This window comes from Mesitornis unicolor, unplaced genomic scaffold (assembly GCF_000695765.1).
Source record: "Mesitornis unicolor isolate BGI_N332 unplaced genomic scaffold, ASM69576v1 scaffold15299, whole genome shotgun sequence".
NCBI classification, from domain to species: domain Eukaryota; kingdom Metazoa; phylum Chordata; class Aves; order Mesitornithiformes; family Mesitornithidae; genus Mesitornis; species Mesitornis unicolor.
Genome location: NW_010205396.1, coordinates 51,304 through 68,330, shown reverse-complemented (window position 1 = coordinate 68,330; position 17,027 = coordinate 51,304). Strand labels below are relative to the sequence as shown.

At 37.4% G+C, this 17,027-nt stretch overlaps 1 protein-coding gene across 1 annotated transcript in view; it reads left to right on the top strand.

Annotated features, from left to right (window-relative positions):
* The window catches only part of PIK3C2G (phosphatidylinositol-4-phosphate 3-kinase, catalytic subunit type 2 gamma), a gene marked incomplete at both ends in the record, with an annotated part of 92,031 nt that overhangs the window by 36,188 nt on the left and 38,816 nt on the right, over positions 1–17,027 (top strand). Inside the window, 3 exons of the mRNA XM_010191395.1 lie at positions 4,422–4,610; positions 15,254–15,347; positions 16,982–17,027. The exon at positions 16,982–17,027 is cut by the window's right edge and continues 79 nt beyond it. Of these exons, the coding sequence (XP_010189697.1) occupies positions 4,422–4,610; positions 15,254–15,347; positions 16,982–17,027 (329 nt within the window). The remainder of the gene's footprint in view (positions 1–4,421; positions 4,611–15,253; positions 15,348–16,981) is intronic.

The window sequence follows — 17,027 nt, the reverse complement described above, 5'->3', positions numbered from 1 at the left end:
AAGGACCAGGCAAGGGTAGACCCTATAACATCCCTAATACAACAGTTTTGGGTTCTGGTGGAATATGAAGGGAAGAGACCATTGAAAGTCACCAGGCTGGAGTAAAGATTTTGATAAATTCAGTAACAGGTTCTTGAAGGAAAGAGAATGGTAGTCCTGCTTTTTTTCAGATTGTTGTTTCCGGTTATCTTATCTTATAGGCAAAGCTGGTCTACCAAATGAATCATGAAGGTGAAGAGTAGCTTATTTGGGGTTTGAATAAAGAAATTCCTTTTTAAAGTATTTTCTGATCAAGAGGACTCTGTCAACCTGTAACTTTTCTTGTATCTGTATCAGAGGAATTCTTTTTACCTTCCTTGGTCGTGATGCAGTTTTATGTAAGAAATTGTAACAACATATTGATATCCAAACACATTCTTTCCATGATATCTGGAGATCTCTTCCTTCTTTTTCTATGTCAAGAAGAAGAGAGGAATCTAGGTAGCTTTTCAGTGGCAATATGTCTGTATGATGATGCTTCAGGCTTACAAACCTCAAATATAACTTTGAAATAAATGAGTGTCTGTGTTAGAAGACATAAGAAAACTTTCTCAGACTGTCAGGATCCTTCTGTTCATTCTACTGAAAGCAGGAGTAATATGTGAATGGATAGCAAATGTTCTTAACCCTGTGGTAGAAAAAGTGGAAACAATGGTTAAAAACAGAAAACTCCATGGCTGTCCTTGTTATAGGCTGTTGAATCTGGTAGAATGAATGCAAGACTGCCATGGCTCCATGTCCCCAGGTTTAGCCATTAGAGAAGTGAACTGCATATTCCTGAAAGGAATATCAACCAGTCAACACAGACAGAAAGCAGTAGCTTACCCCCACACACAAACACATAGCACTACCACAAAATGGACAGCACAGTCAGCTCGATTTGTGCCTCCTTTCTGCCTGATGAAAATCAAAGTCCACTGGTGAAATATATATACATACATACAGATAGTTTTATATATAATATCGAAATATTAGTTGCTCCAGTAGTTGAGCTGGGACAGTCAATCCTGCAGGTGGCCCCAGATCTCCCTTTTCTCCCTGGCTGCTGACACCCAGACATGTGAGCCCCCAAGGTTCACAACTACACTCCAGTTGCTGGTGCTTGGACCTTTTCCTGATACACAGACATGGGTTTCCGCAGTAGCTGGCCCAGATAGATGGTGTTCCCAGTAGCTGACTCTGGCCCCTGTCTCTCTGGTAGCTGGCTCAAGTCACTGGTCCCCATACCCAGCATCTCTTGGATACTGATTAGTGAGGAGATCAGTGGGACTGAAGGAAGTGAACCTCACCATATGGTTCTTGTGGTCCTCACAGCCCTACGCTGTGTGCAGCTGTGTGGTCTTTGGCATCATCACCAGACCAGGCAAGAGAGGGGGAACCATGAGAATTCATTAGTTACTACCAGCCACTTTGGCTGACTTCTGAAAACGCTTCAGATGTGAGCCTTTGATTCCTTTTAGGATTACAGTGTTTGAAACACAAACCCCTGAAAAGTAGCCATCTGAGATACAGCTGCTCTTCAAATGTGATACAGCCTGCTTGTGTGCAGTGGCTCTCACTGTAAGGATTAGAGAGTGGTCTCAAGCCAGGAAGATGACAGTCTTGTTTCTGACATCTTTCTTGCCTTCATTCATTGTTTTCCTTCTATCTTACTTTTTCCTCTCTTTCAGCTTCCCTTTTTCTTTTCCTTTTTGCCACTTACCTAATAAGAATCTAGTTCACCTACCAGTCACAGCTATTGCTGTGAATTGTGATTAGAAAGGCTACTGCCAGTTGGATGAACAGTGGAGCAGGTCTGAAAAAGCACGGCGAAGCTGTACACTTTGCTTGTCTGTCCACAGGAGAGAAACTTGCAAGTGAGAATCAGTGCCAGGGGACAGAAATTTTGCATTTGCTAGTTTTGCAGCTCTTTCCTCTTTTTGCCTTTTTTCTTGTCTACTTTAGTACTGAACAACAAAAACAGCTCAGAAGCATTTAAGCTAATTTTTGCCATTTCCCTCACAAAAAAGTAATAGGTAAGACCAGCTAACAAAGCTGTTCATGGAAGCGGTTTCCTTCATTTAGCTAAAGAGATTAATGAAAACGTTTGAACTGTAAACTACTGAATTATTTAGTTTGTAAGATATTTTATTTGTATTGAGTACAAGGCTATATGTTTTAATATAGCTGTTATATGGAGTTAAATTTGGATGTAATTCTACCTAAAAAAACATAACCTGGTTTTTTTCAATAAAGAGATTTTATTAGCATCTTATCCTTATTGAGCCAAAGAAATGTCCTTATTAGCATAACAATCTCCAGATGCTATATGTATGCAAAATACTTTTACCATCTATCTTTAATGTCTTATTACATGTATATGTAAGCTTTTGTTACAACTAAGAAACTTAAAATCAAAACCTAAAAAACCCCACCCAACCTTTAATTTATTCTCTGATCTTTAAAACATGGAAAGAGAAAATGGCATTGCCTCTGGAGTAAAGTCAGAGGGAGAAAGCTGTTATTTAAAAAACCTGATACAAGGATTGATTTCTTATCTCCCTTTGTAAGCTCAGCAGAGGCTTTAGCTGCTTTAATCTGAACAACAGATTGTCTAGTTTGGAGGATGCTGTTTGAAAGCTTAAACCTCTGTTTAAGCAACATATAAAAGGGGTCCTTCAACTGAACTGTCCTGCAGAACACCATCTAAATGCATGAGAAAACCAGACAGGCAATAAAGTCTTAGGCCTACTTTTATCTCTTTTTCTATGTGTGACTTCTTCACACAAACACAAAGACATCTATCTATTGTCACAATAGACATGCTGCGAATCCTGAAGCTGTTTCTTGAAATGGTTACCAAAATGATGCTTTTCTTGAAATGACACTAAAAGTTCTGAAAGAATTTGTATCACAGTTAGGTTCATTTTCTGTATACATTTATGACCTTATTCTCCTAAAGGAAAGAAATAAACATTCACTCTTGTGACTGCAAAAAAACATGCCCATCTTTGTACCGTCACTCTCTGTTCCTAAATGGTTTGCAATTCAAAATGGCAAAGAAAAGTTCTCCAGTGCATCTGGAGCCAACAGAACTCATTTCTATAAGTCACGAAAGCCACAATCTTGACAGTTAGAGCAGGGCTAAGATAGTTTTTTGGCTAAGAATGTCCCAGAACATGGCAAATAGAAGGAAGAAGACCTTGGCAGGAATTTAAACACTTGATTTTGAGCCCTGTTTACACATCTGGGTAATGAAATGCTTGACTGGAAATGAGCTATTTACTTACTGCCTTCTACAAGCTTTCTCACACCTTGCTCTGAATATCTAGGTCTGTTTAAAGTCACAGTTATGTTATGTAATTAAGTAAATGGATCACCAATCCAGTCAAGTCTGACCAAGAAAACTGATGTTCCTCTTGGTTTCAGTAATGATTTGTGAGAAATGGAGATCAGTTTGCACTCTCAAAGCTTGCTTTTGAAAGCTCTGTTATCAAATTAATAAGACCGTCTGAGCTCGTCTCACACAGGGAATTTCTTTTTCCACTTCCTGATGGTATCAAAACCTAGAATTTAATACGTTCGAGGCAAAGACATCAGAATTATTAACAAATCGGAGAATATATAGCAAAAATCATTCTGAGGCATTTCTCACTGTGATGAAATATGGTGTGCTGACTGACCATTTTACCAATATTTCATTTAGATATCAAATACCTCCATGAGGAATTTGGTATTGCATCCTTTTTTTTAAGTGAGTACGGTGAAGCAAGGCATGATAGGCCTTGCAAACAGGCATAGAAGTTGCTAGGAGCTTTCCTTCCCTTTTCCAACCTCATACAAATGCTAGGGTAATCACACTCATGTTCTTGTGTATGTGCATGAATGTGCCTAAACCCCATTTTAAATGCAGATAGACCAGAAATAGACACATGTGCATTAAACAGTCAAAGCAAGGGCAGGAATGAAAGCTATGGCTAGCAGTGTTGCACATCTATTTGTTAGAGTAGTTAGAGATGATATGTAGCAGATGAATGTAACAATAATTTATCCAGTGATAACTGCACCTTCTTTGTCTCTGTCAGCCCCAGTAAAAACAAACACCACCACCAACAGAGACAGTGAAGAAAAATGACAGTGCTTGAGAAGTGAAATAACCATATATGTGTGTGACTTTTGAGACTTCATTTATATATGACCCAAGGCTGACAGATCCAGAGTATAAGTATCAGTTTTCTTATAAATGCTGGTCTGCAGAAAATTATATCCTGCCCCAAGGAAAACGTACTTAGCCGAAAAGCAGTGTACTGTATGATTTGACCCCTTTGTACAATAAAGTTTGTTGCTACACAAAGCTCCAGGTGGTTTTAATTTCAAACTGAATTTCTAATCTTCTCTTCCAGACTCTCAGAACAACAGAGGAGAATCTTATGGTTTTATCGTTACTACTGCAATAATCAAAATTGCTCCCTTCCTCTGGTACTGGGCAGTGCACCTAGTTGGGATCGAACAACAATATCAGAAATGTATGCTGTGTTGATGAGATGGAGATTTTCTAACCCTCTGGAGGCACTTGGGCTTCTCACTTTCAGGTAAGGGAAATGTAACCAAGTAGGAAAATAGTGATAAACAAAATGATCATGTGCTGATTAATTCAGCACTTCAATTTGTTCAGCACAGTATCATGCTTTGGTTCACTGCCTGTGCTTTTGGTTCCGTCCCTGTGTCAGAGTGAGGATATAGTTGCAACTCTTGTCATGTCTTAGAGTTGAACGCGCCAGCCCTGCCTTCGTGGCTGAGAAGGTTTTCTGTTTCTCAGGATAATGACGGGTATTTCATTCTCTATAGCAGATTCAGTCAGTTTCTGATAGCAAGTGATCAGTCAAATACTTAGGACTTGCATAGCACTCTGTATCTTCAAACTACTGTACAGACGTGAAGTGACTAATGGGAGATAAGGAGGACTGAAATATGCTTCTAGATTATGATACCATGTAATACTGTAAATACTTACAGTCCCACCTGTAGCCCATCTTTCTGAAGCAGATAGGATGAAACATTGAAGTCAGTTCACACACTTTGAATAAATTCTGTTATGATGTATTATGTTCCACCCCCACTTCTTACACTGGGAGCTGGTTGATTGTTGGAAGGCTTTCATGATGTTGGAGATAATTTTACCTATGGTGTAATAGCAGATGTCAGAGGACAAAATCTGTGTCAGCATTTCCTTCAAAAGCTAGGGAGATATTTTGCGTTAAGTGAGCTACCTGTGGAAACTTTAAACATGTGGATGAAATGGTTGAGCAAATTTGGTTTATCAGGCCCTTGCTTGTCTGGGTAAGCACAAGCAGCACCAGCTTTGCAATCTCGGTTCCATGTTGTAACTTTAGAAAAAAAATGCCTCGCCTAAAGTGGAGAAAAGACTGTTTATACTGACTTCCACATTATTAAAAATAGTTATTTAATAATATAAAACTGACTATAAACTGTTATTTTCCTCTGGATGTGATTTCCTGAAAATCTCTGTATCTCAGGTACATAGCTGAACTATTAGCGGTTTCATGTGTTTGCGTACCCATCTTTTTCACATTTGGTGGGAATGATGGAAGCAAAGATCCTGAAAGATCAGGTTTGGAGCATATTATCATTATTTTATTTACCATTATTACATTATTAGAATGAATTTCTAATTTATAAAAGAACCAAGTAGAAAGGAGTTTATGGGACAGTGTGTTGTCTTTCACATCCCAGAGTACCAAGAGATTTTCAGATGGTTTGTCAGAGCCTGCCAGGCTTTCGGATCAGTCCTTTTGTCAAATTTTGTTTCTGTGTATGGGTGGCATTTCTGCAAATGAAGAGCTTGATTGTTCTTTGAAGATGCAGCTCTGCATCAGGGTGTGGTGCACAGTATCAGTCCTGTCATGTGCTTCACAGGATATTTCATATGAACCCGCCTGTCACAGAGCTTCTCAGTGTGTAGTGGATGCAGTGTACGCACCGTTCATTCTGGCTACCACAAAGATTGCTGGCGTGAAAAGACAGGAAGATGTCATCACTTTGTCTCTCCTGGTGCAACCATTGGGAGCGGCTGGCACCTGCAGTGGTGTCATAGAACAAGTACTTCTGGTCAGGATCTTAGCTGGTTTGTCCCTTTAGTTTCTTTCTCACAAAAGATTATATCAATCTGTGTTTTTTGCTTCATGCTAACACTAAAGCATAAAAAGAAAAAAGAAGTTTGGGATCACAGTACAAATCCTCTTTAAAAAAAAATTCCATCCTTCACATATCCACAATATTTTGTGGGTGTGTGAACAACTGGGAGGCTAACCTTCAGAAACAGAAGGATTACGTTTCGCTAAAGATGTCTAGCTTGAGAGATGTCTAGGTCACATGATTTAACTGCTGAGAGACATGTATATGCAAATTGAGAGAGTGGGTTGAAGGAGAGGAGTACTTTCCATATAAATGGATTTCTGAGGTTTCTTCTCTTGTTTTTCTTTTTCTCAGTTTTCAATCATTTTGAAAAGTAAAGTAGCACTGGATAGGGTCCAACTTTCCTTCACCATTACCTTCACTGACTTTGGACTGTAGGCTCTGTAACTGAGCTGTTTTTGAAGGTGCATTCATCTCTATCCTGTATTATGTTTGGTGCTGACAATTCATCAACTCAGTTCCTCACTTCTGTCATCTACAAAACAGCTCTCCGATTTCTTGTGATTACTGAGACACAGATGAAAGATCCATGTTCACATAAAACATGAGCAGAATAGAAATGATCTTTGTATATTCATATCTATTTTAAGGGCATGTGTTACCATTATTATTAAGTCACAGATAAGTAAAATAAATTAGGGCTGATCTTTGTCTACATGTATTGTTAACATAATGCAAGAATGCGGGAGCAGCTACACTAAACCAGACCAAAAATTAGTCTAGTGCATACTGTCTCCAGTGGTGACCAACAACAGATACCTAGGGAAGATAATGAGAATGGGCCAGCCATAATGACACTGTGCTGCTCTCGCAGCTTCCAATAATCTGCAGGACAGAGACTTCCTCAGATTTTAGTTTAAGAGCCCTCTTGCATTTTTTTCAAAATAAAAATTGGTTCCACATAAACAGCTTTCAGAACATCCACAGTTCAGCTCTATGTTTTGTCTTTTCTATGGGCCACAATTTACCACCTTGTTAGCAATACCATTAAAGAGACCAAGATTTTCCAATCACTCTGAATTTTGGATGCTTCCTTTGCTGGAACTTCAGCTTGCAGTGCCTTAAAGAGAGCCTGAATTCCTCCTTCAGGCGTGTGCTTACTCTTTATACAGTTTAAAGTGGGTTCTCAAAATCACTAGGCACTTTTGCAAGCCTTGGGCTGGGGACTAAATTATCCTCTTTCTCAGAGCAAAAAAGCAGCATCTGTCCTGATGATTGAGCTCAAGCTCACATTTGCAAGGATAAATCATTGTAGGCACTACTGCACTGCCTGGATTAGAAGACAGCATCGCAAAGCTTAGGAAGAGCCCATCAGATCAAGCCCCGTTGCAATGCATCTGAGTTAGAACCCTCTCTGCAACTTTCTGAAACTTCTAAATCATTTTGTTCATTACACAGATAAATGTACAATTTAATAAATATTTCTTGTTCTTTGAGCTTGCCTCTCCTGCTTATGCTCTTTGCAGGCACATCTCAAGGCAGTCACATCTCAAGGCAGTCAAATGATAACGTACTCATTTATGCAGTGGAAAGGAAGAACTTTTATAAATTGGAAACACAATCATGGTACATTTCACAGATAAATTCAGTAACAACCTTGCATCCAGTACTTGCAGCAAGTGCATTGATTCTTAAAACCCCAGAAGCCAATGCTTAAAAAAACCCCAATTTAAAGAACAATTAATGTTTCTTTAATCAATTAAGATGGGATGCAGAAGGTGGTAGGGGGAAGTGTAGAATAAGATTTTATACTTAGTTTTACCTCTAATTTCAGGGCAGGGTGATTATAAGCCATTGCCTGAAAAAAACAAATTTTTCTCTAAGGCAGAAGGTATAGAGCTGGTCTCTCCTACTCGGCACTGCTTTTTGGTGCCCTGTGCAATTTAACATTTTCTTCATTTATGTAGTTTGGTAAAAACCCAAGCTTTAGTGGAGTTAGAGCTTTCTATAGCTATATCTGCTTTGCATGGCACACTAGCCAGGGAAATGACACCAGTACACTTGTTTATTCAGAGAACTTTCTAGATGACAGAAAGAAACGAAAGGCGGTGTTAGAAATGGCATCATTTATGATGTGTTGCTAACATGCCAATATTTTGTGTATGTATAGAACATCTGCCCTTACAAATTTTTATCAGGTTATTTTGCTATTCAAATTACTGAAAGTGAAAGCCTAAATATATTCATTAACACAAATAGCAGAATGTTTGCTTCAGCCTTATTTTTCTGGCTCATCTAGAGTACACTTGCAGCCTTGAGGTATTGTGGCTAGGATTCAGGAAATCAAGCTAGAATAAGAAAACAGCCACCGAAGATGGTGTGCCGTTTTGCAGTAGTGGGTATGGCTGCAGCCATTCTGAAGAGCGAACTTTTATTATTAGACAGTGGAGGTAAAAAAATAGCATCCCTGATAGGCTGAAGACTTTTTCCTAGAAACTTCCTGCTAAATTCTAGCTCTGTCAGGGCAAGTGCACAGAAAAGGACATTCCTTTAAAAACTGTGTGTCAATTCAGAAGGTTTTGACATTAGACATTAAAGTGTCAGATGGGTTTTATACTACCTCACTTAATCCCCTGTATGGAGCAGGCAGAGTAGGGGAAGATATGACTCCTCTTACCTCTCCTTGACCAGAGAAGATGCACTTTTGGTTATAACATCTCACAGCCTTTGACTCTCACAATATTATTGTTGATTTTCACATTACTTAGCAGAGTATCTATTGAGTTTCAGAGGTTAGGATAAATACCAATATATGCAAAACTCACTTTCTGACCAGTAGTTGTAATAAAATGTGATAGGTCAAAGCCAGATTTTGTTCTTGCACCTTTGAAAGCCAAATTGATTTAGAAGTGTTGAACCAGATTGTAATTTTTCTAATAAAAGCAGAATTTGAACTGTTCCCTGAGAGTCCACAATCGAAAGCCCAACAGGGTATTTATCACACAGATACAGCTAGGGCATATCTTGCCTGTTCGCATGTTACGTGATTTAAAAGGCTGTAGTATATCAGTGTGGAGAGCAAACACAGGCTTATCCAAAGAAAGATGATAAAAAAGTAACAGTTTATAATTAATTTGATACTCTGATGTACAGAATGCACTTCTGATAAAGGTTTAAAACGGCTTTGTACTAATATACATGAAATTTAGTGATAACTTACATGGAGATGTATGCATTGTTAGGAATAGACAACTCTTCATTCTAAGCATCATAATGTGTTTAATTCCTTTTTTCTGGCCTTTAACCATTTTTAGCTTTTTTGGCAATAAATATGAAGGTACTACAACAGACAGCTATAGTAAGACAAATAACAATGGATGACTATGTAGGCTGTGGCATGTTTTCTATACATAAGTGTACAATCTAATCAGGAGACTAAATCTGTAAATAATCAAGTTTTCCATGTTTTGTTCTTTTGTTTTAATGTAATAGAGAATGAAGTTTGCCTCTGGGATGGGAAAAACCTTCTAGATCATACAGGTTTTAAATGGAAAACTGCTTTTTGTTAATTTCTTCACATCTTATTCTCTCCTAGGAAATGGTTCACCATATGGTCTCCATGACTTCTTAAATGTGTTACTAGTTGTTTTAGTCTGAATTTCTTGTAGAAAATCTATGTAAGCATTACTTAAAGTATATTTTCTGTGAGGAAATTCTACAGATTCATCTGCCAATCGATCGGTCAAAGCAATAGTTAGTGTATCTGACCACGAGCTTTGCAGTGAAGGGAGGATGGGGAGGGTTCACATGTTTTATCACAATGAGGAGTAAATAAATTACCCTTTTTAACTGATAATTGTGAAAATACAATGTCCTTTTTACTGATGGTATTTGTTACCTTTCTGTTCTTTCTTTTAGTCCATGGCATTTTCTAATCTTCGTATCGTCACACAGTGTTTTCTTTAGGAGCTCTAAAAGGAATGAAAAAAAATCACCAGTAGAAAGTAAATAGCCCTGCTAATGTTATCTGCATGCTAAAACAAAAGGAATTCCTTAATTATTCTTTCTTTAATTTTTTTTTCTCTCTTCCATTCTAATTGCTTTTAAAATACTTTAGCAGACACCCAAAATTTATCTTTCTATTCTTTTAAATAGTTCTTCCACACTTTCTCACCTGGCCTGGTTGTACCTGTCTTTGACATGATACCCTTTACTAGTTAGAGAATTTTTTTTGTTTTGAATTGGTGTCTTCATTCCAATAGGTTTGCTAGCTCAGTCTTCCTTGTTTCTACCAGATTTAACATGCAGTTCGTGGGACCAGAGTCTGTCTGACTTGAAAACGCGACAAAACTCAAAATGTGAAGGGAATTAAAGAAAGATGTGGCATGTTATAAGCCTCTAACTTAAAAAGATGGATCATGAAAGGCCATTCTATTCTCTAGAGAGATCTTCTTGTGCTACAGAATGTAGTGAACTGTACAGTTCCATTTACCTGACAAACATCTTCCAGCATAGGATTATTTGAGACAATTAAATTAGGATAATAAAACTGATTAAAAATGAAATGCACATCTATTTCTCATTTACAATCTTGTCACCACTGGCAGATACTAACATCTCAGGAGAATTTTGCAAATCTGCAGGATGCCTTAGCAGCGCTTGGTTTTCTGTTTGAATCTGATTTAGCTGAAAGGTACAGCTAGACGAATAGCTCCCTACTGTCTATCTATATGAAAAGAATCAAAGATTGTAAATTGTTCTTACTTCTGAAGCAAATTGTAATCTATGCTTAACCAGCTCAAAATTCAACTTTTACGAAAGCCGTCTTAAAGTCTCAAGAGAGACCTAACAATCTACAGTTACTTAGACAGAACTTATAAAATGGGTGGCTGTCAATCATTGGCATTGTGCAGGGAGGGAAGAAAAAAAACCACAAAGTAGATGTTGAGCTTAAATATCAAAGGAAATCAGTTTCATGATTTAATGAAAATCCAGGATGTGAAATGAGCTTTGAAGGGAAAATTTGAAGTCCTGCCTAGTGTGACCTATGGCTAAGGACTAGACTCAACAACTATCATTTACATATTGTTTAGTTTTCAGTAGTGTCTCTCAGTATGTAAACCTGGAAAAAACTTACAAGAAGTTGCAGTCTCTATTGTGGAATACTTATGACGTGAAGAGAGGATAAATAAAATAAGCCAGAAGCAGATAGCTACCATATATTGCAATGCAGTCAGGCAAATAAATGAGCAACATCATAGTTCTGCTCACTTAATTATTTATTGACAAATAGGTTGTTTGCTGAGGAAAAAACCTATAACCAGAAGTCATTGGAAACCTGGATGAAAATTACCATTTTGAAACTATGCAAAGAAAGAGTCATACCAGTATTGTTAAAGGCTTTTATTATAAGTTTTTTTTCTAACTGAATTCTCAGACATTTTGGTGACAACCATAAAACAGCTTGGGAAGGGAAGTGTCTGAATCTCCTGCCTCTCTGAAGCCATTATCAGAGATCATATGTCAGGAACCCGATAATCTATGTTTCAAGTCCTTTGCCAAATTGATCTGCTATAGATGAGCTCTGGTACAGAGCAGCTTCTCTTTCTTAGGAGAGTAACCTTAAAGACTGTAATATTGAATTCATTAAGATACAGTTGTCTCGCTTCTCTGCTTCCAGAGTTTTCAGTATGTGTAAATAGTTACATATTCATTGTAGCAAGCCCTAGAAATCAGCTGTCCCTTAATCTCAAAACTATGAAACTGTTTTTCTTTGGCCTGAAGTGATTTCTCTTGCATTGAGTCATAGAGCCAAAAAAATCAATTAATGGTGTCCTTTAATAAAAAGTAATTTATGGATTACTGAAATCAGATTTGATGCAACACTCAAAAGTTTGCAAGATTATTCACTGGAAAAAACCCTCCAGTCCTAATTAATTACCAGACTACAAGATGGCATAGTTCCCAGGCATGTGAAGGATAGGATTTTTTGCTCAGATTTGCTTCTAGACTTCACCCCACCATTGGCTTTTAGCAAATAAACTGATGTGTGTAAGCATCAATAGCATAAAAACCATGTAATACCAGTTGAGTTCATAAGTATTTGTTGTAGGTTTAGCATTTATGAGGATGTTAAATGTTTGCTCAAATACATGCGTAAGGAGTAAAACAAATACAATTAATTATTTTTCTGTTGCACCTCTGGCCCTGAACAACATTGAAATTCAAGATAGCAATGGATATTACATCTGGGCTTAACAAAATATCAGGTAGTTAAAAGAAGGAGTTAACTGCCCATTCTTTCAAGAAGATTAAACTCAGCCTCCAGCTGACTTCAAGATTTACAAGCTGAAGGAAACAGTTCAGTAAGAGGACCAACAAATTACCAAAATCTCATTCAAGAAGAGTGACAGGAGCGAAGTTTCCTGAAACAAACTAACCTGTAGACTTTTCTCCACAGTGCCTATGCACTTGAGCTCATCATTATTCTGATCACATCTTCTATAGATACTGTTGCTATCTTAGATATAACTCCAGTTTTGATTTAGAGTAAATTAATTCTAAACAAATTAAATGTTAGCTGTTGAATTTTCTGGAAAGATTTGGATCAAAAGAATTTTACTGTTCTTTGTTTAGCCAGAAAAAAATAAAATATTTTCTTTCATCAAATATTCAAATGCTGGCTGCTAGTAAGTACAAGCAAGAACTAAGTAATAACATTTTTCTGCTTAACTTGATGCCTATATAGAGCATATTTCACTGTTCAGTAACATGTTGAACTAAACGAGAAGGGGAAGGAAAAGACTAATTTCCATATTTTCTGCACATATTTGGCACACAGGTCTTCAGAGCAATTACATAATTAGAAAATGGGATGATATGAAAGGGATTATTTTTTTTAATATGCAGTCCTCCTTCAAATATGTTTTGTTCTACATAGCCATATGAATATTAAAGTAACAACTTCATATTCCTAATAGGTTGCCTAGAATAAATAAATAAATAATCCTTGCAAAATTGCTAATTTGGGGCTATCATGATAATTTATTTTTCATGTATTCCCTCTCTCCTCATCATGGCCCTCTCAGCATGATACAAACAGTTATAAACTGTATTAAAAACGGAGTCAAATATGTCCCATAACAGACAGACAAAATAATAAAATCAGACCTGAACCACATTGTTAAAAAAGGGTTTAAAGGTGCAACAGGTGGCAGCTGACTGCAGCACAGAAGCCAGGCCTTTCAAGCAGGTCCAACTATTAGACTTCTTTTTTTCAAAAGGTCCACATTTTTATTTGATGGCCTATAGTTAATTCAGTGATCAAAGTGTACATATTGTTTTGCTTCAGTGTGTTTTATTGAACTTAAAAGCTCGAGTTTAGAGCTTCCAGTGACATTATACTTCTGAGCACTTAACTTTGCAATTTCTTCTCTTTTTCTCTTGATAGCAATGAGCAATCATTGCTGAAAATGTGGTACTGTCTCCCATATTTTACTTCTGATTTATTTTTCTAGTGGGTGTATTGTTGGCAAAAGGTGCTGGATAAGAAGCTGGGAAAAGAGCAGTCTGACTTTGTGTGAGCTCATAAAGTGGTACTACTGGTGTCCCCGTGACACCTTCTGCCATACATGAAGGTTCTGATTTCAAAGGACTTTTTCCAGGGTGAATTGACAGATTTATTGTTGTCTGTACTCATCATTTTAATGTATGCCTAGATTGCCAAATCACAGATTTTCAAAAGATCCTAATAGCTGTGTCAGTTCAGAGGGAAGGGATTCGTTGCTTTTTGTAGGGCAGATACTTGCCCTCAGAGAATTGAATCAAAGCCTAGCAGCTCTTTTGAACAATATCTAGTTGACTATGGTATTATTTGAAGACATTTTTGCCCCTTTGGCAGAGATGACCACCCTTGCAGCTCTGGTAACTGAAAAGTCAGTATGAACATTTCTAGTTTACTTCAGGAGAAGGCAGAAAAGAATCTTGAGATGGCAACAGAAAAGCTTGAAGTACTGACAGATAGTTAAGGATGACACCACGTAGCAGACCTAGACAGAAGAGCACATTATTTTTGTATTTTATTGTTTCAAAAGAAGTCCTTAAAAGGTTACTTTTCAGCTTTCAAATATTAAAAGAAACACTGTATACTTTTTGTGTTTTTCTCGGAAAAGAGAGAAAATGAGTCAGTTTTGATCAGCCAGGTTACACAAGAATTTAATTCTATTTCTTTTTTAAAGAAAAATGTTTTGACCAGCTTTATTATCCACCCTTCTTTTCCTGTTTTATCATTGCTGCTACACCATGTTTTCCTCTTTTATAATTTTTATGGTTAGAGCTCCATCACAAAATCTGTATTAGGCTCCAGCCACTCAGGTTTCAGCCAGAATTATTTATTCGGCTTATGCTGAATATTTGAACATTTTCCTGTCAGAAATGGCTGTTTCACTGACTTGGAGCCTTTCTAGGGGCAGGCGTTGATTTTTGTACTAAATTTTCCTTTAGAAAAACTAAAAAGAAAACATGCTTTCCATTTCAAAATTAATTCTGATTAATGAATAGTTTTTATTATGTTATAATATGAATCAGAAGAGCTGACATTGAAATACATTGTTTGAAATGAACAGACAATTTGTGGGAAGTGTGTAACAATGTGTGGGAAATTTTAAGCTTTTGTGTTGTTTCTCAGAACAAAAGAAGCCTTCAAGTGACTGTTAGAATTTCCAATGCCACAGAAATTTCCTATTTCGTGTAAGTAGAGGCAGCAAGAGGAGGTCCACAACTTGCTTTATATTTCAGTACATATAATGGAAACTACAACATATGGTAGCTCAAATTTTTAAAATTATTTGAAGATCAAAGTTTTATTTTTCCCTATATATGACACTGTAACAGTCAATCCAATTAAGTTATCTGCTGTGTGTTTCATGACTCTTGTTACAGTAAAGCAAATGAATTGATTTTTTTTTTCCTATTCCATTTTGAGAGAAAAACTGTTTTTCTAACATTTTATATCAGTGAGAGCTCAGGAGAGTTGCAGTGGTTCAGTAGCTCTTAATGATCTCTATTTGTTTTACTCTAGTTTTCCAGATCAAGATATTCGCAGAACAGCAGTCCAACAAATAGAAAATCTGTCAAATGATGAATTGTTAGAATACCTCCCTCAGCTGGTGCAGGTAAGGAAAAATTGATAGCCAAGGAAGTCATCTGTCTAGATCAATAACTTCATTAAATACTTTTGATTCTTTCAGTTTGATTGATGCATTGTAAGAGGAATAAAGAAGAAGGGCTGGTCAGCTGATGTAATGATTGAATTAACAACAGGGCTAAGCTGTGGATTGTTTTCCACTCAAGAGAATGTAGTTTGGCATGCTGATCGAACTTTTCATTATACTACAAGAAGGTATTTTCAAGTGAAAAAAGAAAAATAAAAAAGGCATTTGAACAAGAGAAATTCTGCTATGACCACCAAACAAGGGGTTGGTGGTGGCAGGGTGTTAATGCAGTCGAGGAAGCAAATGGTGTCTCAATGAATCACAGTTTTCTTAATACAACATATATGGGGAAAATCATTGTCAGCACAGAGCAACCAGTGCAATTTGGGTGTAGAATTGTATCTTTATGGATGTACGTTGCATTTCACTGGAAATTAATGTTGTACAAGTTACAGACCCAGTGCTTGCAAAGCAATTACTTTGTGATTCAGGTGGTCCTGTGTTATAGTTAAGGAAGAGCCACAGAATCACAAAATCACAGAATGTTAGGAGTTGGAAGGGACCTCAAAAGATCATCCAGTCCAATGCCCCTGCCAGAGCAGGATCACCTAGACTAGATCACACAGGAACATATCTAGGTGGCTTCTGAATGTCTCCAGAGAAGGAGACTCCACAACCTCTCTGGGCCGCCCGTTCTAGGGGTCCATAACCCTTACAGTAAAAAAGTTTTTCCTCATGTTCAAATTGAACCTCCTATGCTCCAGCTTGCACCCATTGCCCCTTGTCCTGTCATTGGCTGTCACTGAGAAGAGCCTGGCTCCTTCCTCCTGACACTCGCCCTTTACAAATTTATAAACATGAATGAGGTCACCCCTCAGTCTCCTCTTCTCCAAGCTAAAGAGCCCCAGCTCCCTCAGCTGCTCCTCATAAGGGAGATGCTCCACTCCCTCAATCGTCTTTGTGACCCTGCGCTGGACTCTTTCAAGCAATTCCCTGACCTTCTTGAGCCAGCCTTTATCCCTTTACTTTGGAACACTGTATTGCTTATAATTCCATGTTTCAGAGTTCCTCAGGGTTTTTTGTGTGTTTTTAAATATATATTTATATAAATGCAGGCATATATTTAGACACACACATAGAGAGAGAGAGATATATATGTATACGTGTATTAATAGATTTATGTAATCTACTGTTGTGAAGCAGTGGAACCTGCACAGCTTTACAGCATTCACACAGTAGGAGACTTATGTGACCTTTTACCTTCCACAGCTTCTGTTTCACAAATAAGTTTATTTTTCAAACCAAGTTATCAGATAAGAATTTAAATATAGTATTGTTATTGAAGCAAGGGAAGAAAAGCTGCATATTTAAGTATATATTAATGCAGCCAGAATCAGGTATCTGCCTGTCTAATAGGTGGTGGCAGGCACTTGTGTCCTGAAGTTTCTTTGCTCATTGCATTGCTGCGGCATTCTCCATATGTTGGATTGCGTTGTTCTAACTAAGCACTAGGTCTTTTCTGATTAATTTTGTTCTAAAGGAAATATAACAAAGCCAGCGTACAAGTGTTTCTTATTATTAATTTATCTGTTGAGGTGCTCAAGTTTGAGTGGAGTCTGGATGAAGGTCCTCTAGTGAAAC